Below are 26,626 nucleotides of genomic sequence, written 5' to 3'. Positions count from 1 at the left end.
TACACAGCTTTCTCACACTGGCTCCACAGCTATCAGGGGAGTTCAGTTTCTTCCCCAAGGATACTTCAACGTGCGGGCTGGAGGAGCCATAGTTCAAACCACTGACTTTGTGGTCAGTGGATGAATCACTCTTTCTCCTAAAACACAGCTGTACCTGTTGATGATGTAATCTAACAGCCAGATTATCTTCCCAGGGACAAATATTTGTTGCCACAATTAACCCAAAATATACATGTCGTAACGTCATGTATATACAGTAAAGGAGTTTAAGTACCTCGGGGTCTTGTTTGCGAGTGAGGGGACAATGGAGCGTGAGATTGGCCGTAGAATTGGAGCAGCGGGGGCGGTATTGCACTCGCTTTGCCGCACCGTTGTGACAAAAAGGGAGCTGAGCCGGAAGGCAAAGCTCTCGATCTACCGGTCAATCTTTGTTCCTACCCTCACCTATGGTCATGAAGGATGGGTTGTGACCGAAAAAACGAGATCGCGAGTACAAGCGGCCGAAATGGGTTTCCTTAGAAAGGTGGCTGGGGTCTCCCTTAGAGATAGGGTGAGAAGCTCAGTCATCCGTGAGGAGCTCGGAGTAGAGCCGCTGCTCCTTTGCGTAGAAAGGAGCCAGTTAAGGTGGTTCGGGCATCTGGTAAGGATGCCCCCTGGGCGCCTCCCCTGGAAGGTGTTCCAGGCACGTCCAGCTGGGAAGAGACCTCGGGGTAGACCCAGGACTAGGTGGAGAGATTATATCTCCACACTGGCCTGGGAACGCCTCGGGATCCCCCAGTCAGACCTGGTTAATGTGGCCCGGGAAAGGGAAGTTTGGGGCCCCCTACTGAAGCTGCTGCCCCCGCGACCCGACCACGGATAAGCGGTTGAAGATGAGATGAGATGAGATACATGTCACTGTCATTTCCCCCGGAGCCAGCCAGCGCCCTGAAGTATCATTCTCTGGTCAGTTAGTTAATTCAGACAGTTAGATCATTTTTCCTAATTAAAAAAATGCCAAAAGCTCATTTGTAAAATCATAATTTTAGTTGTTTTCCCAGGTTTCTATGACAGTAAGTAATTTTTCTGGCGGTTTTGACTGATGGACGAAAAAATGATTAAAATATTTTGGTTGGGGCTTATATTGGGAATAATATTTCCACTTTAAAAATTTGTTTTTTTTGATTTTATACACAATCAACAATTAGCAGATGTATTTGTCGTGAAATGAATTGATGTTTGCAACCTTGCAGTGCTCCTGTGATGGAATAATACCACCTTAAATACCACAGAAAATAAAAACAACACTTAGGTACAGTTAGCTGTCCAAGACCAGAGCCAAAAGATAGAGAAGCGATCATAATTGATAATGTGGGTCAGTGGTGTAAATGTGAAAGCCATCAAATTTACAGACCCAAATGATCTTGAGTAAATGTGTGGGTCTGGGGCTGTTGCCCCATTTAAACGGTAATCCAGCCTTGGATCCAGGAAATGACGGCATGTCCATTAGCAGTTTCCCAGAACCTAGATGTACAGTGGGTATATTGTCATGGTTTGGAGGAAGAGGCTGTGGGACGCGGGTCTTGTCTGGACAGTTGGCTCCATGGTGGAAGCATCAGGCGCTTCGGCGGGTTGGCACTCACGGTGCAGTATAGTTGGTGGGAGCAGCTTTTGAGGCAGACCTTGAACCTCCAAGGCTGCACAGTGAAGTGGCAGCCACTGCTCAGTGGAGCTTACAGCAGGCCACAATGGGCATGGAGGGTGAGTTGCTGTTAAGTTGCTAGGCAACGGCAGCACACAGAGAAGTGTGTGTGCTGTTATAGTGGACGACAGAAGCTTGCAGTCACTGGCAGAGGAGTCAATGTCTGCTTGGTCGGTGTTCTCTTGCTGGCTTAAAGAATTACAGTACTTTTACTGTTGGCCCAGAGGCAAGGTGACCTGGGACATGACCTTATTTCCCTAACCCTTTCATCACATTAACTGATTATATGATTTTTCCTGTTACAAAGTGTAGCCAGTATAATTGTGAGAATTGGACACATCGGCATACGACTGGGGGACGCTGGGATCAGCCGCTGAATTTCGGGTTGGTGGACGACCGACTCTACCTCCTGAGCCATAGCCACCCAAGAGATGAGTTTAGGTTTGGCCTGTCATCAAGTCATTCATGGAACTAACTATAATTGTTGAGAGCTGATATGACCCGCAGCTGGCAGCGTTAGTCATTTAAACCTGCGAGTAGGTAAAAGAAAAACGGTAAATTAAGGGCTATGGCTGATCCGCCTCGCCAACAGCCCTTTTACTCTACCTATCATAGGTGGAGCGCCATCAGCAACCAATGGGCACAGCTGTCATGAACAAATGTAAGTCTGTGTACTCCTTATTTGTTCCTCCACTGATGTTATTGTGTCGTGTGCAAAAAATAGGCATTGTGCACAGGTCATGGTCGATTTTTACATGCACGAACGTGACAATCTTTTTTGAAAAAGCACTTCACCTGTAGTGCGTCCCTCCAATGGAGTAAGCCCGAGAAATCCTCCCAAAAGCCCTCTGCATCGAAATACCTGACATAGATACATATCTTAGCTATGTCGGTTGATACGTCCACAGCGATAGACATAACATCTGCTGTTTGAAGGTTTGCAATACTTTCACTCGGCAAGGGGGCACTTTTTTAAATGGATGCTGTGACGCTTTCCTTTCCTTTTTTCTTGTCAACACCCACCTCGTCACTGAAAGCAAGCACGCAATCTTGAACAGTTTCTACCTCGGTAAAATGGTCTCTTCTGTCTGGTTAGTTTCTCCAAGGGCCCCTTGATTCTGTTGAAAAGATGCTAGCAGTTCATGTATTCTCCTTCCCTGTTCCTCTGAGCACTCAGGAAAACTGGCAGAAAAACAAACCATAATTTGACTTGAAGTGCCTCTTCGCGTCTTATTTTTTCCTCGCAGAAATACATTAGCTGCACAGTAAACACTCCATGTTATCACGGGTTGCGGCTGGCAAAGTCAATAAATACTTGTCCGTCCATTTTCTCCGGAACCGGTGATTTTCACAATCAACTTTTTACGACTCTCATTAGCTCGGGTAACGTGAGTTTCTCTGAAACCCACAAGCCATACAGTGGAAGTGCGGAGCATCTCATAGGTGCGTAACGTAATATACTGACGCATCCAATTCAGATCAGAGCCGCTGAGACTCAACCGCTGCGATTAATAATAATAATAATGATAATATTAATAATAAATTTCATTTATAGAGCACTTTTCAAGCACTGCTTGACTTGCTTGCTCTGACGGCACGCCACCGGCATGGAGGAACCCGGGCACCACGTTATGTACCACTTCAGAGCCCTTTGTTGCAGTAGGTGAGCTGGTGAGCTGGTTGAGGGTTGCCATTGACAGCATGTTGAAAACAGGACTGTAGAGCCGCTCTTGAATTGTCTCTCTTTGTTAAAAGCTTGGATTCATCAGCAAGTCATTGTTTCTATTCTCCCTGGTACAGAGTCGTTATCATCATCATCATCATCTTTGTTCCTTCCATCCAAAATGATGGCACAAGTGGAGGAGGCGGCTGCTGCTCAGGAGGTAGAGCGGCTCGTCAAAGAAAACCTTAACGTTGGTGGTTTGTTCACTGGCTCCTCCGGTCTGCATGTCAAAGTGTCCTTGGAAAGAAATTGAGCCCCAAATTGTCACCGATGTCAGTGTGACAACGAGTTATCATGGCAAGATCATCAGAGGTACAAAGAAATATTTGTAGGGGGGATTGGGCAGCGCCCGCCGTCCACATACCCAAATCTACGGCCATGCATTCGCCAACAAACTGCTGCATGCTAACCTGACTTGTTCATTATACCTGTTAACTGGGTTCGGACTGAAAACTCTTGCTTCAGTCCACGTGTAATGTTACAGATTAACATCAGAGGAACTACTGACATGCCCTTTTGGATTTATTAAGCTTCAGCAGGGTCTTTGTGTATTTACAAACGTTTCATTAGCAGCACAGTGTGTTAGCCTGAGGGGAACTTTTGAATTCATTGAATAGATTTCCTGAGCATCTGTTTGATGGGTGTGGATCCTCCATGGGTAAGACGATGCACAGACTTTCACACCCATCAACAGCACAGACCACAGAGGCCACCTATGGATAACTTGGAATTAAAGGAAACTTTCACCCTAGCATATTTTGATTTAAAATGAGACACTGAGCAGGCCGTGCACTGCGAAATGTTCGGGCCAGAAGACGTCATGGTGGACAGCTTTCAACGGACGGAATGGGTGAACAGCGAATGGTGTTTCTATTTTCACAACCAGTAGGGAGGATTGGTCTCCAGTGATCTTCATTCTCTCCCAGTTTCACGTTCTCTCTCTTGCGTTGCAACAAACCGTTTCATCGAGGAGCAGAAGCGTCTGGTGCACACAATGTCCTGCTCGAGTTGGGTCTCAAACCTCATTCTCAAAGGTGGAAATTATTTACACCCCTTACGATGATGGTTAATCATTTAGTGGTCATTAAAATGTATTACAATGTGGCCTATTGATGCATATGCCTCATAAATCATCGAAACGCTTCTCTCCCCCGTGCGAAAGAAACAGTATACGAAAAACCGCTTTTAATTATGAAAAAGTATCTTCACCGAGGATGCTGGCCCCATATTTCATGGTATCAGATCCAAAATGAATCTTGCCTTGATTTAAACACACCCAATGACACGACCCATAGTGCATAATAAATAAATAGTATCATCCCAAAACAAAGATTCAATCACAGAGGATTGGCTGAGTGAAAAATGACATCACAAGTCACCCCTCTCTCTCTCTATCTCTGTGTGTGTGAGTGTGTGTGTGTGTGTGTGTGTGTGTGTGTGTGTGAGTTCTCGTTCCCTCGCTCGCTCGGAATGAAGCGCACAGCTCCGCGGCGCGCCAGGGAACATGCGGCTGAAGCTGAGCGTCCTGCGCGCACATGATTTTCGTCAGCATCGATAAATAATGAAGAAGTGTAACCGGACGAGTTTGAGTTGAACTGGTGCGATTTGAATATTTGCTTGCATATCATTTTGTCCCCTCCGCGTGGTTAAAACTGCAGTGAACAATCTGGTCCTCGTCCAAGCAGAGAGAGCTATGATGAGAGAGGGAGCATCTCCGGCGGAGGAGTAGGACGCAGGGCGCACAGAGAGAAGTGAAGTGACACCGAATCCAACGAGAGGAATTGTGCTGGAAAAGTTAAAGAGCGCAGAGGACGCGGGGTGCCAGGTCTGCTGCTGCTGCTCCGCCATGCAAACATGAGTAACGACAGCACCGGGGCTGGGGGGGCTGAGCCCCTGTGGAACTTCAGCGGTGAGTGACCGGCTCCATTCGTCCCCACAAAGTTCAAAATTCAAGCGTCGATCATAGCGCTGCTGATGCAGGACGGAGTTAAATCGTGGGGGCTGGATTATGACCCCCAGAATAAGTAATAATTTAGTTTAGGTTTTTTTTGTATTACAACACAGTCATACATGCACATTCTTTTTTTGTGTTGGAATAGAAATGATGGCACATGTCGTCCAGACGAGTTGGGTTGCATCCAGCACATAAAGAAGCAGCCCCATGCCCTTTTTTATTTTGAAAAATAATAAGAAATTAATGGTTATGAAGTAAATAAGAATTCTGATAATAATCACAGCCAGCTAATACTGACAGGTTTGACAGAACGTTGTTCTTTTGAATGGCAGTGATGAATTTTAAAAGACAGTGTGTAGTCCTTTATTTCTTATATATTAATAAAAAATGTTTGATTATTGTCAGTTGCATAACAAATGCAGTTGCATGGTGGGGGGGGGTCAACAAATTTTGATCTTAAATTGACGTGATCAAAATATTGACATCACGTTTTTTCCTATGATGTAAATGGTGGAAAGGTCAGTTTTTGTTGTTTGTTTAAAAAAAAAAAATCAACCAGCAGCAGATTTTTTCATAGGAAGAGAATAAATAATACAAAAATGAGGAGAATGGGAAGCAGGAAGATAGGCGGTGTATAGAAGGAGGTGAGAACGAAACAGAGAGGGAGAGAGAGAGAGAATGAAGCAACAGAATTAGGTTTTCGGAGATTAAAAAGCTTGAATAATTATATCCTCTACCCCCTCTCTGCTCCGCTCCACTTTTACTTTCCTTATTATCACTTCTTCTTTTCCTCATATCATGTTTGTTCTTTTGTAGCAACAAGGCATGAATATGGGAAACATTGGTCTGAAGTGTTTAAATGTGACTATACCTTAAATACATATATAGAATTATATGTGTAAATACATTCACACTGGGCACTGTGTGTGTGTGTGTGTGTGTGTGTGTGTGTGTGTGTGTGCGTGTGTAAGACATTGGCGGGAGGAGGAGAGAACTGTTGGAAAATTAAGTCCTCAAAAGCCAAATGCAAAGATTAAAGACTAAAGATGTTCATCTGGGGCTGTTACTTTAAGTTTGTGTGTGTGTGATAACTGAGCTCCACTCTATGTTTCCGATGCTGTATTTCATGGTGTGTTTGTATTGGACTGTAAGATACTGAAAGGTGATTATGCATTTTTTTTCTAGCTCTTTTACATACAGCTTACCATATGGAGTAGCACAACATCAGACACCACCTATAGTGTAGCGCAGTCCAATCCAACGTTCAACAATTATTCAAAGTACGTCAGCCGTTGTTTTGATCTGTTGTCATTCTAATTGTGTTCCTGTGTTCCTGTTCCATCATATTTAGTTATCGTGTGCATATTGACATGTCTTTCATGGCGACAAAGACACATCATCAGGTGAATGAGTTGATACTTTGTTACTCAAAAGAAGCTTTTCCTCTCGGAAGGAAAAGGGCTGCAAGGCTCTGTATGATCGGATGACTGACAGCTCTGAGTTCTAGATAAAACATCAGGGGGTTGATGTAACATCCCCCTCGTCTCCGTTTCCCTCTGATTCCTCCCCCGTCTCCTCCCCTCCATCAACAGCTACTCGCCTCCCTTGTTCACCTCTTACATATCTCCCCTCTTCCTTCTGCTCTCCTAATTCTATCCTATTTCCATCCCTGCTTCTGCAGAGAAAAAAGATCCCTGTGGTGTACAGGCGTGTTTGTTTGTTTGTTTGTTTTTGCATCTATATAGTTCGGAGTGAATCAAGAGTTTTGGATGTGGGTGTGGGTACATAATTATATGCATAAAGCTTGTAGGAGGGAAAATGTTTGTTTGTGTATTTAAGCATATTGACTGAGCAAGAGTGTGAATATGTTTATGTCTCTGTGTATAATTGTCTTTACAAAGAAAAAAGCATGTTCAAGTATGATGAAACTAAAAGAGATGCTATATGGGAAGAGTAAGGATGAGATTTTCTTTATGCTTCCATGTAATCCAATGCCCTTTATAACCACGATTCAACATATACACATTTGATTTTTTGTTTTGATTTCTTGATTATAAATATGCTTCAAATTACTGGGGTTGTGGAGATTACGGGTGTGATCTGTTTTTCACTCTGATAGTTACAATGCTGGTTTATTATGTTTTTTTCTGATGGCCCGTAATGATTTAATTCACAGGAATTTAAATGTTCTACGGTGCCAACCTGTCCATCAACAGCCACCTCCACACGGGGAGCACATACAAATGTTATCCATTTCAGCAGCAGCAATTCAGCCTTTTCTGCTCACAATTCAAGTGGCGTTCGCATGTTTAAAGGGAGGAGCCCAATGCATTTTATTTTTTTAAGGGGGGGACAGTTTTTTTAGAGAGGCGACACAGGGGTGCTTCACAGCACAAAGGTTCTGGGTAAAACCTCCTCATGGCCGGCTTGGGCCTTTCTGTTTGGAGTTTGCATGTTGTCTCTGTGCTAATGTGGGGCTTCTCTGGCTACTCCAGCGTCCTCCCTCAGTCCAAAGATATGCAGGCAACATTGGAGACTCAACAGTGTGAATGGCTGTTTGTCTGTATATGTCAGCCCTGCAATACACTGACAACCTGTCCTGGATGTATCCTGCCCCTTGCCCACAATGTGAGGTTGGAGAGGCTCCAGCCCCCCGTGACCCTCAAAGGATAAGCGGTATAAATAATGGATGCTGTTTCAGTTGCATGGTTTTATCATTATTAAAAGTTTGAATTCAGCATACAAATTGACTTGCGACATTAAGTAGATCAACAGTGGAGTTGATTTATTTCTCCTCGAATTGAAATAATGTTTTGTAAAAGACAAAGACTACAGGGTCCTGAAATTAGAATCATAGCTTTTTTTTTATTATTTAAACTTGTTTGTGTCAATTCAAAGGGGCAGTAAGCGATTCTAAAGCAAAACACGGTTTGTAAATATCAATCAAATATTTCCTCATGGTCTGCTAACTGTCAGTTCTGAAAAAAGAAATCCTGGTTTCCGCCTCAGCCTAAGCTCTGCAAATCGCAAACCAAACAAATGGTGCCGACCGCACAACACTGCACTTTGTAAACATCACTCGTCGACACCTTAAAGGTGACATATTATGCAGAAATCACTTTTTCAGTGTTTGTGCACAAAAATGTCCCTCTTAATGCAGCAGCCCCATCTTAAAACCTATTCCCACAGCTCTGGGTGAAGTGTAGCAATAGAGATGCGCGGGCACGTTTGAGAGCTAATTGTCTGGTTAGGGTCAAGGTCAATGGGAACAGTGGTAGAAATTAACTCATCAACTTGCTGTCTTTTTCTTTTCACTTCATAATCTTTTTCATTTCAAACTATGTTCGGATTTTTAAATGTTTCTAAGGCAAAACAAGACACCATCCATGTCCGTGAGATGCCAATTATTATAGAGTATGTTGACTTTTATAGAAAAAGAAAGTAGTTCATTTATCAAAGAAACGCACATCAATTGATGTGTAGTAGCTAAACTAAGTGATAGATGCAACCTCAGTTGAAATACTTTCCTAGATGGACAAAATGGTGGGAAGAGAGCTAATGACTCGAGTCCACATTTTTCTGTTCAAATTAAGTCAAAGGAACAATTAGGTTTTCATCTTTTGATGTTTAGACAGAGGAAGGCTGTGTATAGAAACCATGCAATATTGTTATGAAGCCCATATAGTGCCACTAGTATAATTTACAACCTGTAGTTCTGCTGCATCTTCTACTTTGTTTCCACCCTGTAATGGCCCAAACGCCATGTTGCGTGTATGTTATTGCTGGCACTTTTCCTGTGAGCTGGCATCCAAATGGGCACAGACGCATATGAAGTTGGAAAGAGTGGGTAGGATGCAGGGGTGCGATAGAGGAATCAAGAGGTTGGGGTTTGAAGAGAGGCAGATGAGGATTTACTCCAACTGTTCGCAGGGACAGTGAGTCTGGTAGGATTACAGCTGATTGTGCTAACATTGCTATTATCTCTTTAATTCCTTTACCCATCATTCCATTTGAAATACTGTGCTTATACATATGTGGATGTAATATAATAAAACCAGAATGAGCTTAAGAAATAAGAAGAAATACAAATTCTCAAAAATGGACAGATTACTCAGCGTTTGAACCTGGGATTTATTTGACAGTCTAATCTTAGAGGCAAGTTTTGTACAAATAAAACTCATATTTCTGAGAGAAACCTGCTTTTTAGATACAAACTCAACGTTTCATCCGCATCTACCTGTTTTTCTCGGTATGTCAGTGTGATGCAGCACTGACTCAGACTGGCTGATTCACACTGACAGTAATCTCACAGCGATTTATTGAAACTGCAATGAAACTGATTATGGCAGAAAAACAGAGCAACGAGTTTGACTTAATTCTGGTGTTATTGTGCCGAGAGAACTGCTGTTGTGGAAAACTTTTCCTCTGTTCGAAATATAGTTGATATACTTTGATGTCTATTGTTAATGTGGAATGAAATCTGACAATCAAGACTAGGCAACAAAACAATAACAATAAAAATCGCCATAAAATTTTCTTCAAGTTCAATATATGGATATTGCAATGCTCAAGCATTGTACAAGCACCGTGCAAGGTTTTATTAATACTTGTTTTGAATGCTCCCCCTCAGATTTGGGAAATCCTCACTCACTCTAGCTAAAAGTTGATACGGCGGAACATTAGCTGGTGCCTAATGACGTCCACTGTACAATGCACAGACACAGAAATTAGCCCTGATGGAGACAGAGAACTGAGGCTTTCTGAGGACACAGACACGCATTAACCCAGCCCTCCGCTGATGAAATGTAGATAAGGTCAGCGCCAGTGGAAATGCATCTGTGCGAACCCTCTGAAGTGAAGTGGAAATTCAGTGGAGGAAACAATGCAGCTGAAGTCATCTCACTCTGTGCTGCCGGACTTGTTACTACTGATGCTAATCACAAAGCAGCACTTTAATAGCATTAAGTGTATCCTGATGAAATGGCTCCAGAGGTTGCAGGGAAAGAACAGCACACGGCTGAATAATGGCTTTTTAAATAACGTTGCGATTAATTACCCAGAACCTCATGCGACAAAGAGTGGCTCCAGAATCAAACTTGAGAGGCCAGAAAGGCGAGATACACCCGTTGGCAAAGGAGTTGTGCAGAAGTGATGGAGCTGCTTGTTAAAATTCTAAATGATGTTTTCATGAGAAAACAATTTTTTCACCAATAGGGATTTTTCCATAGAGAGACATTTGCCCAAACTGAAACACAAGAACGACATGAAAACAGCTACATCTCTTTGCTTTTGGCCTCACTTCTGTTGGCAAACAAAAGAGCTGTTTCACTGCCAACATCTGGAGAGCATTGAGACAAACAGCTGGCCGAAAACAAATAATTAATTCATAGTTAAAGACGTTTTACAAATCAGAATAACTACACATTATTGATAACATCTGTGCTTTATGATGGGATATATATCAACACGTTAAATGTCTGCCTATTAAACTACACACCCTAGTACTATGTTTTAATGCAGCTTCAACAACTGTGCAATGAAGCCGTAGTTAACAGTTATGATTAGCGCTGATTTTCGCTGGAGTTAATGCCACCTGACCAAATAGATCCAAAACCTCCAGGTTAATGAGAACAGCTCCATCTTTTTAACTGTACTGGCTCACAGCCCTTAACCCTCTCTGGGCCGGCTTATGCCATCATTGGAAAAGCTCAGTTTATCCAAGAAACACCGAGCTGGAGTTTTAGGATTTACACACCCTGGAGGCCGTTGAGGAAACGCTCCAGTTTGCGGGGAGAAGAACATTCAGAGGGATGAAACCGGCTTAATGTCGAGGTGAACTGCTGAATCTGTTAACAGTATGGAAGTGTCTCCATTTTTCTTTTTATCTTTTTTGCCTTCTCTTCCATCAAAAAGTCATGAACATTGGCTGCAATTTATCTTTAAATGTATTCAATTCAACTGCCCTCAGCATTTAATGCAACTGATGGTACCTTTCTCTTCCACTTACCAGCTAAGACACTTCACAATTTCCCTGCAGTCTCCCAAGTGTATAGCAAAGAATCATTTATGTTCAAAGCTCCTTCTGATTTGCCTGTCAATATTCAATCTGTTTCATCTCTATACCTGTTCAAAAATCCTCTTTCATCTTACTATTGGAATAGCTGTACATGTACTTAATCACATATTGTGAGAATATTTTAACTTTTCTGTTTGTTATCATTGATACTATCACTTTCCCATGTATTTACCTCTTTTCTATAAATACCATATGCAAGATTTATGTTAAGCTCTCATTATGCGCCTGTGTGTGTGTGTGTGTGTGCGCCTGTGTGGTGTTATTGGTTTTTGTTTTGTTCTTTGATTTCCTTTTGTGCATTAAGAAATATATTCTAAATATGTTATTGTATTTTTATGTTGTTGAGGACCCCCTTGAAAACAAGATGGGTTCACCTCAAGGGGTTATTCCCAATAAAGAATTTGAATCAACAAATACACCCCTCACTAAACTGGCAAGCCAGTGTGACACCGACATCATCAACAGAGAATTAATTCTGCATGAAAGTGATTGATCTTGTCTAGATTTAAACAAAATGAAATTAATAATTTTTCTGAGATAAAAATATTAATGAATAATGTTTTTGCCCTGTACATGAGTCATGCAACAGGTCTGGATCTTTGTCCACACCTGAGAGAATATCAGTGAGTGCAACAGATCAGATTCTTTTAAATCAGTTGTACAAACCCCTGGAGATCAGATCTGTTTGCAAAGGTCCACTCGGGAACCAAAACACAGCTCAGTTGTCTCTTTTGCCAAAGTTAACTTTGGCAGAAGTGTAAGATGGACATATTTGGCAAAGCAATAGAGAACAGTCAATACTGCAGTGTTCCCTCCGGAGGGAGGCGGCCAGCAGATGTGTGACCACCACGGTTGTTGTAAAAATGAAGCGAGGTTGCATGACAGACACTGGAGCAAAGTCAGAGAACTTGAGTTGGGAACACAGCTGGCAGGCAGTGTCCTGCATGGGTCACTAGAGTCACCACCTGGTCAGTAGCTGTAAAAAGAACTGATGCTGAGCTGACAGGTATGGCACGAGGCATGACCACACCGGAGAACCTGGACAAGCATCAGGAACAGACAGGCAGGCAAGAGCCCAACACCGGCTCAAACACAGGCAGGTAGGATGGGGACCAAAGGACTGTTGCTGTCAGGCTGATAAAGGGGCAGGGGTGAAAGAAAGAAATAACTGTGTGTGTGTGTGTGTGTGTGTGTGTGTGTGTGTGTGTGTGTGTGTGTGTGTGTGTGTGTGTGTGTGTGTGTAAATGCCAACTGTAAAACAGCTAGGGTGCTGTAGAAATCTGTTTAGAATTACAGCCAACTTGGAATTGTGGTCTCTTATTCTAACTTGACTACTCGCTGTTTGACGTTTAATGTTTTTTAGCCGGCTTGCGTTGGTTGGTTGGTTGGAATAGTTGTTCCCCCACTCCGCTTGTCTCTCTGCTGCCGTTGCCTCTTTGTTTGGTTTCTGCAATAGATGTAAATGGAAGTCAGTGTGTGAGACAGATGAGGCATATTTAAACGCCATCAAAGATGTTGCTTTGACTGGAGGGAAAGCCAGCCATTGTGTTGAGAGATTACGCAGTGTGTGTGTGTGTGTGTGTGTTTGTGTGTGTGTGTGTGTGTGTGTGTGTGTGTGTTTTGTGTGGAATATTCGCTGCTTTTAAATTCAGGGGGTGGGGAAGTAATTGGGCCAAAATATTTGGATAATTTGGGGGGGTGGGAGAGGCAGTATTAAGTAAGTTGTATGGAACTGGAGGAAGAATGAAGAGAGGCTCCATTACTGTGTGACTGTGTCAAATAGAATACCTAATGTTGAGATGTCACACACACACACACACACACACACACACACACACACACACACACACTGACACACACACACACACACACACACACACACACACACACACACACACACACACACACACACAGTCCTGCTGGCGCTGCACTGTGAAGTATGGATTGGCAATGCTATGATGTGCTTGGGGGGTGTAAAATAAACTCTCTCTCTTTCTCTCTGTGTCACTCACTCACACACACACACACACACACACACACACACACACACACACACACACACACACACACACACACACACACACACACACACACACACACACACACACACACACACACACACACACACACACACACACACACACACACACACACACACACACACACATTTAAAATTCAAAGTAGAACTTTAACAAACCAGTGGCTTCGGCTTTGCCTTTGCCGGAGGAAAAAGAGATGAAGAGATGAAGCGAGAGGGAGGAGAGAATCTACAGATGGAGGCAGGGAGACAAAATTAGGGGGGGGGGGGTTGAGATGGACAGAGAGGGAGCAGCATCTGATGCGACACATCAGTATTATCGCGGTATTGTTAAAATGGGACGAAAGGGTTCAGAGAAAACTGATAAAAAAACTGAAGTAATTTTGCCAAGTTTCATGTCTAAATACTATATGTATTATTGATGGAAATATTAATATTGCCAACACCATATCAAATGTGCAACACTAACATAAAAAGAAGAAAAAAAGTTTAATTGCTAAAGAAGCTTTTTCTTTGCAATGAAAACTTCCTGTAATGCAGGTTTAAATGAACATAAACAAGTTAAATGTGCAAAGTTTTATATAGTTTTTCCAAAATCTTGGAATAATATTATATATACGTATATAATGTGTCATAATGGAAACAATGTCATAGATGTATGAGCGTGAGCTCCTCAGAGCCAATTGAGCTGCTTCCTCCTGTTGAAAATTCGGTATAGCCGTTATAATGTTTTTGAAACCTTAGTGTGACTAACTGAGCAGCGATGCTGTATGTGGGTGCTCATTATCCATCCCGCTACCCACTGCTTCCACATCGCTAGGGTCTGGTACACATGTCACACCACACTAATAAAAAAAAAGATAATTAAAGGTTCTGACAGACTAGTTGGAAAACAACATTGAACTAAAAAAAACAACACGGTACCACATTTTTTAAAAACACTGTCGCATTAGGTTCTGGGTAATCAATCGCGAGTTATTTAAAAATTGAATCGTTGTAAAATTGTAATAGGTTAAAAAGGTCTTTTTACTGGGATCTTTCCCATAGTGTACAGAGGACTCCCCTCGAACTCAGTTCTGCCCAGTTCAGTATATTAGTCACGGTTCTCTGCAGCTTTGGCCATCCCACAAGCTGGCAATCACAGCGCTCAGGTGAAAGAGTGAGAAGGGAGTTGAGGTCATCAATTGTGTGGTTTACTTTCCTCTGGGTTCCAGTTATCCTCCAAGTCCTTGCTGTGGATTTTCCAGGGAGGAAGGGGTGATCAACCCTTTTGTCTTCAGCACACAACACAGCAGTCTCCTGTCCTCGGCACATCCCTCTCCACACTGAGGTCTGAAACAGAGGGTGCTGTTTGAATTGTCCTTCTTATCTACTTTTCCAATCCGCTATTCGTTGACCTCAGTGGAAAACGTCATGAGGTCAAGGAAAGGTGTAAAGGAGGACTGATAGGACTAAGGAAAAGCCGACAGCGGTGCTCAGAGAATCCGACTCGACTTTCAGTGTATTACGTCATAATGCGACGGCGGATGTTACATACGTGCGTCTTCGGTGGTGAAACTACAAATGACCGAGGATGGACTACAAAAAATTCCATCCAGCATGTTTCAGTGGTGTATTTATGACCGTGTGCCATCAGATGCAAATGCTTCATATGCAACGGCAACTTACATGACGACGTGCGTCCCCCCTGGGTCACATTCACACTCTCCTGCTTCTTCTACAACTACTTCGGGTTGAGTCGTCGACGTTCGCACGCGGCGCGTCACGTTAAACAGCGCCGAATGAATGTGGGGCGTCTATTTCTCCTTTCCCCTTCGCGTACCTTTCCTGTGAGAATCCGAAGAGCTCTCATCATGGCTGCCGATGAAATACTTCGGGGTCACTTTGAGATCGATCACTCACTGATCACCCACTTCACTTCAGGTGTGTTAATCACCAGACTCCTCAGGGTGCTTTCAAATGCTCTGCAAATTTCGTAGGAGAAAGCAATTGCGTATTTAAGTCACACATGAGAAAGCCACGCGTGCCGGCTTTTTTGGCCATTACATGAAACCTATACAAGATTAACGTTTTTCCGAACTCCTCACATAAACAAAGCCTTGAACAAATCCATAAAAAATGGCCTCATGTGCTCACAGTGATGTCAACGAAGTCCCCAGTCCAGCTGCTGACATCTGATCAACCCCTCAAAATGCAGCACAGGCGGAACACAGGTCTGTGTGAAACAAATAACTGCAGTTCTGTACTTTTCGTCTCCTTTATCCATTTTGTGTGCCACCATGTTTGATAACGTCATTACTGGTGGCAGCGGAGGAAACCATACCTCGCCTCCTCAGTTTGTTTCTAACTCAAATCTGGTTCATTCCTTTCTTTCCTCCTTTGGGATTGTGGTAACCTAACGTCACTGAGCTCAAGCTGCAGCAGCAATACGCGCAAGTTACCACGTCTGCACTGCCCCGTCGTCACTACAGCGGAACCTTTCAGCGATTAAGGATGTCAGAGGAGTCAAGTGACCCGTATGAGGCACACACACCAACCTAACAATAGAAACAATGATATAAGACAGAAACATTTACATGGTGTAGTAAACAAATATGTGCAAAATATGTAATTTAAACACACAACCTGGTGTCTGACAGAATCAGTCGTTGGAGTCTTATCCTGTTTGATATCGCGGATGTGGATAATAATTAATGAATTAATAGTGTCTGAAGACTGAACCTGGGCAGTGAAGCTCTTTACTTTTAGAGGTGATCGGTCAAAGGTCGACAAAAACATGGTCCGGAAAACACATTTTCGAAGATATCTCAAAATCAATCTAAAGCTTACAATATTGGTCAGAAATGTATTCCCCATCATATGATGCCATATGATAAGTTTGAAAGAAGAAAAAACAGGACGTCTAGTTAAAAAAAATGCTTTCTTCCAACCTGAAGCTTATAATAGTCATTCATGATCATATGGTAGGAATGATGTCGTCACGATGTCACTATTAATTTAGAAAATAAACAAAATAAATACAACATAAAGTGTGATGCATTGATTTTTGAGAGATATCTGCATCTTATTTAGATTAACCAATCACTCGTCATCTTATGGTATCAATCAGATCATTGTGAAATGGCATTATTTCAAATATAAAAAATTGGGGTATTTTATCACTCCTGTGATGCTTTTTTTCCTCCCACTTTCTCTTTGAGATTGCTTTTAGCAATGAAAAGTGCTCTATAAATGAAATGTATTATCATTATTATTATTATTATTATTACATGACACATTTCTGTTGTTTGTTGACTCACTGTTAATATTAAAGAAAATTATAAACACAGCTATGATGCAACCTTCTCTGACAAGATCATTGCTGCAGACAGATTGAAAATTCAGCAGGCGTCAGTCATGATGTGCCCAACCGGCCTCGCTGCGAAAAACTGTAGGAGTGAAAACTCAAAAAAAAAAAAAAAAAGTCACAAAAACTCATCAACCGTCTCGTTTACATCCACGTTTCCCAGCTCGCAGTCTTGGGGTCCATCCCATTTCCCCCCAATTGGCCATAGCCCTTGGCTCTACCCCCTCCGTTCTTACACTCCACCTGAAGTCAGCATCTGACCACCCTACATTTGAAACTGGTTTGGAGGGTTAAATAACCCCTACCCCATGATCTTTAAAAGAAACCGGACGCGCAAAGCGGAGTGGTAGGGCCAAATGGTGGAAATGGGACGGACCCTTAGTGCTGTTGGCACAGAGCTTCATTTCTTGGTACATTACGGCCAGCGGTGGTGGATCAGTGGAGTAGTGTGAAACCATTGGCCCCTGGATCGCATCACCCTTGTGGGCGACACGGACAAAACAAGGGCCCCTGTCCAATAGAGTGACTAGAAGTCAACAACTCACCACTGTTGTGATTTTCATAACTCTCACTGCATCCCTCCGGCTCGTCTCTCTCCCTCTCTGTGCGCATGTAGTCAATACTGCCATCAATTTTCCACCTGCTTCACCACACTCGTAATCACGGCCACAGTTCCCCCTGCTGCACTGCTCACTTGGCAATAATGAATCAGTTAAAATGAATTTCCTTTCCTTGCACCCTTCACGTAACACATTCAAATGTTGCAAATATTGCACTGTTTTTGCACAGGAAAAAGTGCTGCAAATCTGTTATCAAACTTTAGGGTAAACTTTTGTTGCCTGTAAAAAAAGCAAGCCAGTTCCCTTCGTCACATCCGTGGTTGCACCTGTCTCTGATCGGTCCACGTGTCTCGCTCGTCGTCCAAAGCTCTTACTTAAGCTCCGAGGAGCGAGGATACGTGAGACCCTCCTCACAACAGCACCACAGTTTTATACTCCAGAGTTTTAATACCAAGATTTGTTTTCGAGGTTCATTGTCTAATCAGAAATACTGGATCTACAGGTCTGAGTGACAAAAGACCCCTAAACTTTAGTTACTCGTTAGAAATATTGTTCTCCACATGATCTGCTTTCCCTTTTCATTCTGTATATAAATAATATTATAATCAGCAATAAACATTTTAATTGTGTTTCTATTGTCATTTCCATGCAGTAATGTGTGTCTGATATAACAATTTAAAAATAACCTGGGTTAATAAATTATAGATTTGCAAAACAAATACCAATAAATCTCTTATTTCATTGCATTTGACCTTTTTCATTTTAGTATGACATTTAAAGAAAAAAACGTGTGGCTGGCAGTTGAAATATTATTCATGCATCCAGTATCTGATTGTTTTACAAAGTTGACATTATACATATTTAAACATATGTAAAGAACATGCTCTTCTGATGGTGGTGGTGGTGGTGGTGGTGTGTGTGTGAGCGCGTTCTGCTTATTAATTATCCACCATGTAGGTGTTTTTTTTTCCCTTAAAATAATGGATTCAAAATCATTCAGATGGAACACACACTTAGTGATCAGACAGTGATCTCATTTAACTCTGTGTATCCCGCAGGAACACTTGCGACGTACGGCAAATGTCACACACCAACAACCAGAGGCGACGTGAGCACTATCTTTATTTATGTTTTTTTTTAAATGAAACCAAACAGTACATTCAAACCATCCTCGACACCCTCAGCATCCTCAACTCAGCCACCTCCAGCTCCGCCTCCATGTCTTTTCGTCAACACCACAGTCTCCAAACGGCAGAACATGACCGGCCGCTCTCCCGCCTCTAACCCTTCTGTCCCCAAATCCCTCCACCGGCTCCACCCTGCCTGCACTCTCCTCCCCGCCTCTCCTTCCAGCGATTCACCCAAAGTATTTGAACTCATTCACCTTCGCCCGCCTCCTTCCATCCTCACCACTCCGGCGTTCTCCAACTCATTCACAACTCTCTGGTGCACACCTCCACCTCCCCCAAGGCTCGCCTCAACCTTCTCCCCACTCTCACTGCAGATCTCATCCGTGTCATCCGTGTACATCACCGTCCACGGAGACGTCTGCCTGACCTCGTCCGCCAGCCTGTCCATCACCGCTGATGCTTTCTCCAGATCCTCAGAGATATTGAAATAATAATCCAGCCTCTAAAACTGACTTATTGTTATTGTGATTCCCATACTGTCTGCTCCAGTGGACTTTGTTCCTGTCCCGTGCAGTCACGGGATGAACAGTGAAAATAACCTGCCTCGTCTGACTTAAAACCAAAGTTACAAAATGTAAAGCTGCTGTTGTAAGAAACCAAAGTAATACTCTTTGCGTGACGTGTGTATAAAAAATTATCTTATCTTATTTTATTTAGTTATTTATTTTAACAATCTTATGAGTGCACTTTCAGTTGTATAATTTAATATAATGTCCATTTTAAATTAATTTTTCAGTAGATTCTTGGCTGCTTATTGTCTGTGAACAGAGTGTGTGTGTGTGTGTGTGTGTGTGTGTGTGTGTGTGTGTGTGAGCGTGTATGCTGTGAATGTTAGAGAGGTATAAATGTTTTTTTGTCCCTTGATGTGAAGTAATAATATGTTGTGTTTTCTCGTTATGGTGGAATAGGATTTGCTCTCTCTGCCTTAGTGCAGCCTGCACTCAACAAACCCAATGGGCCAATAATTAAGATGATACCATGGCCAGTGCACTGGGACCCTGTGGGTTCACTGTGGATTTGCTGTCCATGTTTCTGACAAAGAAAAAAAAGCCAATATTGGCCCCTTAGGGGCTTGTTTGCTAGAAAACCACCAGACCAGCTTCTTTCCCTAAGGACCTTTTTGGTTTTCTTCCCCATTTTGAGCCCTTTCCCTTTTTTCTCTCTCCAAAATTTAACATGAATATTTAGCCTTCAGCATTTATGTGTAAGAGGAAGGTTACCTCCGTGCTCACCTCTTCCCTCTCGGGGGAATCTTGCAAGGGAAAGTAACTGAGCACAAAGCATAAATAGTCCGAAAACTGAAAACACACAAAGCAAGACAAAAACCTTGCCCTGACAAGATATGAAAAATGATGGGGCAGCATAGTTTTTATTCCAGAATTATTTGAATGCATCACCTCCACCTTCACCAAGTTTGGAGAAGGTCATCCAATGTTATTTGGCATACAGTTTGATTTTTCCCCCCTTCAGATCAGCAGTGGCAGTAGGTGAAATAATTAAATTGGAACAACTACATTTGTATAATTTAATATAATGTCCATTTTAAATTAATATTTCAGTAGAATCTTGGCTGCTTATTGTCTGTGGACAGAGTGTGTGTGTATGTGTGTGTGTGTGTGTGTGTGTGTGTGTGTGTGTGTGTATGCTGTGAATGTTAGAGAGATATAAATGTTGCAACAGTGTGCTGGCTCGAGCCTTGTTGCCGGGATGTTGTTCATGTATATATGCGTGCGTGTGAGATGATGGTGATGAAATAAATGGCAATGTGTCTCTCATCTGCCTGTGTTGTATATTTCAAAGAAGATCTAAGCCGCAGTTCTTCTGTGTACATGGGTGTGGCCATTTCTCCTTTTCATTTTTGGAAAGAGCCAGAGGCGAGAACAGAAGACATGCTAGAAAGTGTTGCAGTCTGTTATGGATAGTGAGAATATTGCTCTCGAGTAGTGAAAACATGAACTGAACACGGGACTATTTGATGTGACATTAGCATTTAAACAAAGACGCTGTAACACTTAAACATCTGTTCATTATGTGTAAATTGACCGGGTAGTGTTGACTTTGCATTGTTTTGGCAGCTATGAAGTTAAAATGCATTGGTCTGTTAAAGTAATGAAAGGTGCACTGACAACTACAGTAGAAGTTAAAGCTGCTATCTTTGTTCAAGTCAAGGGATCTGGATCATAGACCTATAATAAGAACTAGATGATGAGAGGCCGCTCAGCCTTGAAGCAAGGAAATCCTGCAAATCCTGAAATTGATTCAGTTACCTGTGGCTTGTCTTGTAGGAGGGGCTTTGAGTTTAAAGCCAGTGGTGGAGGCTCCTTGTGGCAGTGCAGCGTGGGCTCTGAAAGGCTGCAGGTGCTAGAGCCCTGGTGTTGGTCATTTATCTTATGTCTGTTTGACATGAATTACTCTTGATAGTTTGAAGAGAGGCCGAATTGTGCTCTCCCATGAGGATGGCTGGGCTCAGCCTTGGGGAGATATTGAGAAGTTTGGACATCCGGAGGGAGCTCGGATCAAACTTTTAGTACCTGTGAATGAGCAGTAAATATATTCTTGTACAACACAAACAACTGTAAACTTATGCTCTGCCTCCTCTTAGGATCTCTGCTGCTACTCCCTTAAGACTAGACCCCCCCCGCCCCCGAGCAGGACTTTTGAGGCGTTCGACATCAACGTGACATTGAATAATGTATAAGAGTGGTGGAGAACCCTTCATCAGTGAAACAGCAAATACCCTGGGACACGGACTGACTCAGCCGAGCCACCCTGCAAACATTTCATCAACCTCTCTCAAACCACGGAAAAATCCCACTTGTGAAAATGTAACTGTTACTGAGTATAAATTCCTAATCTTACAGTGTTATAGAGAACGTTTACATCAAACCTAAAAGTTACATTTGAATAATATGCAACCGAACGTGCAGAACCTGGTCTCCAGCATCAGGCGCTCATCGTCACCAGAGACAGCACCGATGCAGTGTTGTCTTCCTGCCCAGCAAATGAACAGCAAACTGACAAAATCTTCCTGCGAGGTTGGTGGAGAGCAGTTAATGTGAGTCGCAACAAAATCACTGCAGTGGGACAACAGGTCAGGGCCGACTGTCACCTCTTTCTCCGTCTGAAGCCTTCTGCATCTGAGCAGCAAATCAGCAGCTATTCAGGGATGCACCTTTCTGCTCTCTGTGGTCAATGCGTACAGCACACGGCTTATGTGCCAATCTGTGTGTTTGCACAGTCTCCCGTGTCTCTCGTGTTGATGTTGCGTGTTGTGTCTGCATTGTCTGTGGCCGCACATGGGCATATGCACATGTGGTTGCTGGTGATTACAGTTCTAAACATGATGATCAAAATAATAATAATTACAGCTTAAAGGACATCTGGTCCAGCTCATTCTATCTGTCAGTGGTGAACATCTCTTATCTGTGTGTTCCATTCATTAGACCGTTAGCCTGCAGGTCAGCAGGATTACATTGTGTACTTGTATATATTGAGACCCAGGCCTGAAAACCAGCAGCAACTTATACTAGAGGTGGTGCTGCCGCATGAAAATGCGCTTATGTATCGTTTTTGAGTCCACTGAGCTTGATGGAGTGGCTTCTATGCAGTTTTATCATCAGATTAATTTGTACTGGAGTGGATTTGTTTGAGAGAAATCATCACCTGTACTCTCTTATTTACTCTATTTTATCATGTCAACATTTAAATAAAGATAGATATGATATTAACTGAACTGACAGAGAAGTGAATGTGTCTGTTATGTATATACTTAGTGGAATGAAGTTACCAGGGCACCAACATGAGGGAGGGCCCCTAACAAAGCTTAGAATCAAAACTTTGTTTTTAATGTTATTAGCATGAGAGTGTGAAATGTGATGGCTTATTGTCCTACTGGTTCTGGGTGGACACCCACCGTGTCACCACCTGTTGGTTTGTGTACTGCAATTTTGAAGCCTTTAGTTTTGCACGTTTGTTGTTTTTTAAACCGGACATAGACTTGGGGGTGGGTCTGACTGAGAGCTCGTCCACTGCTATTGGACGAACCAGCTGTCAATCACGCTGTGTCCACGATACGGTACTTTAGCATCTATTTTACTCTAAATGAGACCGACAACAACAACATTAACACCATTCTGTACTGAAGAAGACTCGAAACTAGAGATTGAACCATAAAGTCCTTCTGACGTTATAAATCAAGTGAGAAGTAGTAATAAAGTATGCAACACAGCTAATGAGCTACTACTATTAAACACATATACTACTGCTGATTAATGAAGCAGCATTTATCTTTCTTGTCACGAAAATACTGCAAAAGGTGAATCCTTTCTGGATTCAGTGTTACACAAAATGAAAACCTGCAGATAGAATACATTATGTATGAATGTTTACATAATAAAATGTTTCATATTCAGAGCTGGCTCATTCTACTTCATCTTATTTTCTGATTTCTTTATCTGGTATGATGAAACAGTGACTCATGCTGCTTTAATGTTGTCAGATAGACAGCACATTGGTCCTGTTCATTCTGAGGAAATGTCACCAACTATGTTGATGGTTAAACATGATATGATTTTTTTCATGAACTGTTTTTTTATGGCTTTGCTTGTGTTTTATTCATTTGGTTGAGCGTAAGATTAAAAATGTATCATGGATTATTATTTTCCCTTGAAAAATGCGAAGTGTTAGCGGAATGAGAGTAAGTCTATTTTATTTAGTTTGTCACATGAGTTACTAATGATCCAGCATGTCTGTAGCCGTGGCGTTTCACATTTAAAGCAAATGCAGCTTCCCGAACGTAGCATTGAGACGGAGCAGCATGGCTCGGCTCACAGACGCATGATACACATACATGATTCAAACGCTGCAGATACATTACATACATGTTTCAACACGGGCTCCCTCCACCCACTCTCTCACCCAATGCCTTGATGTGGTTGGAGCAACAGCGGAGGGAGCTGTGTCTGCGTGATACATGCATGTGTTTTATGGTTATGTGTGTGTGTGTGTGTGTGTGTGTGATGTAATAGGTCCAGTGGCTTCAGAAGTTTCTCATACCTTTTCAGCTGCTGAGATGGTTGTTCTTCTGGCAGGTTCTCTGTAGCGGAACTCTGTTAGAGTGCTTGTTAGCTTCTTGATCAGAGAGAGTTCTTCTGACTTCATTTTCTTTTAGCTGACATGCAACGTGAATTGTGAGAACTTGAACGTGTGTGTGTGTGTGTGTGTGTGTGTGTGTGTGTGTGTGTATGTGTGTGTGTGTGTGTCTGTGTAAACTTCGCCAAGTCAGTTCCGTTTTATCAAGTTCTGGACACATCTCTAGGATAATCAAAGCAAACAGGAGGCACTTCACCAGAGTTTGGATCCACTGCAAAAATTCTAAATATTTCTGTTAATCAGAGATTTCAGTTCTTGAAATCAGATTTAAGAAAAAAAACCCTCTTCATATCCATATGACCTTTCTACAATGGTGGAAGTACATGTTTGCACAATTCATTTCTGTACAAAGCCCTCATCAAGTACTACAAATTTATTCTATTGTTACAGTTTTGACTATTGAATTACCCTGTTGCTTCTTTCTTATTGCATTGGTGTGTGCTTGGATTATTTTATTCAATATACTGGAGCATGCTAAAAGTAACAGCTGCAGTGGCCCTGTTTTGACCTTGGCTTTGCTTGCGAACATTTCTATTATAGACAATGAAGGAAAGAGGTTCGCTGGAGTCAAAAAACGGCACAGTTTTCTCACAAAATATTTGAATGTCACAAAATGGATAATACTATCAACCAAGATCCGAATGAGTTGAACCCTAAGCCATTTTTTCCTATTTTTAGTCCGCTGCGTCACCTCGTGTAATAATGCTCAATTCTGTAATGTACAGTCAAGTTATATACCTCTTTTTTTCAGGAAAAACCTAGGCTATCAGAATATGTATGCTTCAGTGATATCACATGCATGTATAAATAGTTATTTGACCAAAGACAAAAGAAAAATTTAATCTCTCAGACATTCATTTTAATGACAAACCAAACAACAATGATGAAGATTTTTCCCTCTTGAAAGCTGTTCTTGAGCTAAAAGTTTAAAAAAAATCCAAAACAAATTTACTAATGCAAATCAAAAGTTATTTACATTTTTCTACAAATAAGTCCTTTGATTTTTCAACCCAAAAAGTCACTTGTGCCATTCTGCAAAGCAGTTCCTGTCTGCAGTTACACAGAGGATTGTCAGTAATAGTCGTAGGAGTAAACAGGAGGAGTGAGAGGTCCTGTTTTCAGTGTAAAATCTTTGTTTTTTTTCTACCAGTCGAAAACACAGCGTCTGATTGGTACAAGTCTGGAACAAAGCCTTTGATTGGTCAGATGTATCCAATATGGACAGCTAGAAGTCCACTAACAACGACAGTAGCAGTTTATGTCTTGAAAAACGGGATAAAATGATCATAAAAGTCATTCAATGTTGGATTTATCATCACGGACATGTTGTACAAAGTCTCCGAAAAGACAATGGAGTTCCAGGCCGCACTTCAAATCTTCTCAAAGGGCCACGGTCGCACGGAAGCCCTGCCTGGAACGGCGCAAGAGTTAGCTCCCCGTCAATACAAACCGTAAGTTACTGGAATCAACTGATCAAATGTTGTGAGGACTGTTATAACGTGATGAATTTTCTGTCGCGTAAGACAGGTTCGGGCTCAGACGTTTAAGATGGGGGTTGAAAAGGTGGAGCAGGACGGGGGCTGCAGTGTTGGGCGGGCCTCGGAGTGTGGGACCAGAATTGCCTCTTCCGAAATTCGCAAAGGTCTCAAATGCAGCAGCAGTTGTTGTTGGTGAATGAATTTGATCAATTTCGGCATGAATTCAGAATGTTGGAGGAAACCAAACAAGCTCGCAGAAACATTAACCTCTTGTCTCTCTGTGAAAGGGGGATTCAGCACTTGCTTATGATGAGCAGGTTTGTGTTTGTCCACACAAATAATGAATGCACACCCATGTCAAAGGGCGCGAGACCATTACTGTGCGCTGTTGCTCGGGCCTTGGGTAAGAATTTGATGATAGCGCGATTTTTTGAAATGAATGAGGGGTTGACCTTTCACTGTTAATTCTCTCTTGGGGGGGGGGGGGGGGGCAATGGAGCTTAATGGGGCAGGTTTTTACCTGTGGCTGAAAGTGGTTTTGAAGAAGTTAGGGACAGGCATGACGAAGTGTACCAGTCAGAAAAAAACATGTTCAGGATTAGGAACAGACCGCCTGGTCCCAGTGAGTGGAAGCTGTAAGTATTTACCAAAGGCAGGCAAAAAATCCGAATAACCCAATGTTGCTGATGGAAAGAGTTGGAGGTTACTGATGTGAGTTGAGAATGGCTGAATCATTTCTCGGTGATGCTGATGAAAACAGCAGAACACAATTGAAGTGTGGCGATATTATTTGAATTGACCGGCAATCGGCAGAAGGCAATAAATTCAGGTGAAAAAATGGGAAAAATGAAAACGTAGAATGTCTGTTAACCCACTGAGAGTAATGCTTAAGGCCAGGGAGCCAGTCGACCACATGTATAACTGACATAATGTCCATAACACAATCAAAAGGAGGCTCGTAAAGTGAGGTCAGAACAGTGAAATGAATGACTGGTAAACCGGTGGTGCTAACGGAGAGAGCACAAGAACGCCTATAATAGGAGAGATTAACGAAAAGGTTCAACTGGCAACCCTCCTCGGCCTCTGGGATGCACAGGGGAGTACGTTAAAGGAGGATAAGGGTTGGGGATATCGTTGGGAGGAAAAAAGGAGGTCTTTGAGGAGTAGCCTCTTTTCCTTGAGTGTGTCTTCTGAGCACAGCGGTTGATTTGGCTCCCTGTTGCGATGGTCGAAGAAGATTGGATAAGTGTGGATATTCTGGAGTGGGGCTGAGGAGATCCTGACAGTCTGCTGAAGGAGCTGAGTGAAAGACTCAGTGAAGCTCACCGAGGTCCATTTTCTTCTGATGTTTCCTGTGAAAACGACCTGAAGCTTCTGACTGCAGGATTTTAATGCGCCTTAGTGCCAATTATTGGTTTAATTTGTTGCC

General features: G+C 42.4%; 1 protein-coding gene across 1 annotated transcript in view; it reads left to right on the top strand.

Annotated features, from left to right (window-relative positions):
* The first annotated feature begins 4,876 nt into the window (after window positions 1–4,876).
* The window catches only part of LOC118311276 (muscarinic acetylcholine receptor M4-like), a 44,071-nt gene continuing 22,321 nt past the window's right edge, over window positions 4,877–26,626 (top strand). Inside the window, exon 1 of the mRNA XM_035635006.2 lies at window positions 4,877–5,313. Within this exon, the coding sequence (XP_035490899.2) occupies window positions 5,259–5,313 (55 nt within the window). The 5' untranslated portion in view covers window positions 4,877–5,258. The remainder of the gene's footprint in view (window positions 5,314–26,626) is intronic.

The sequence above is a fragment of the Scophthalmus maximus genome, chromosome 1, assembly GCF_022379125.1.
Source record: "Scophthalmus maximus strain ysfricsl-2021 chromosome 1, ASM2237912v1, whole genome shotgun sequence".
NCBI lineage: Eukaryota > Metazoa > Chordata > Actinopteri > Pleuronectiformes > Scophthalmidae > Scophthalmus > Scophthalmus maximus.
This window is presented reverse-complemented; position numbering and strand designations above follow the sequence as displayed.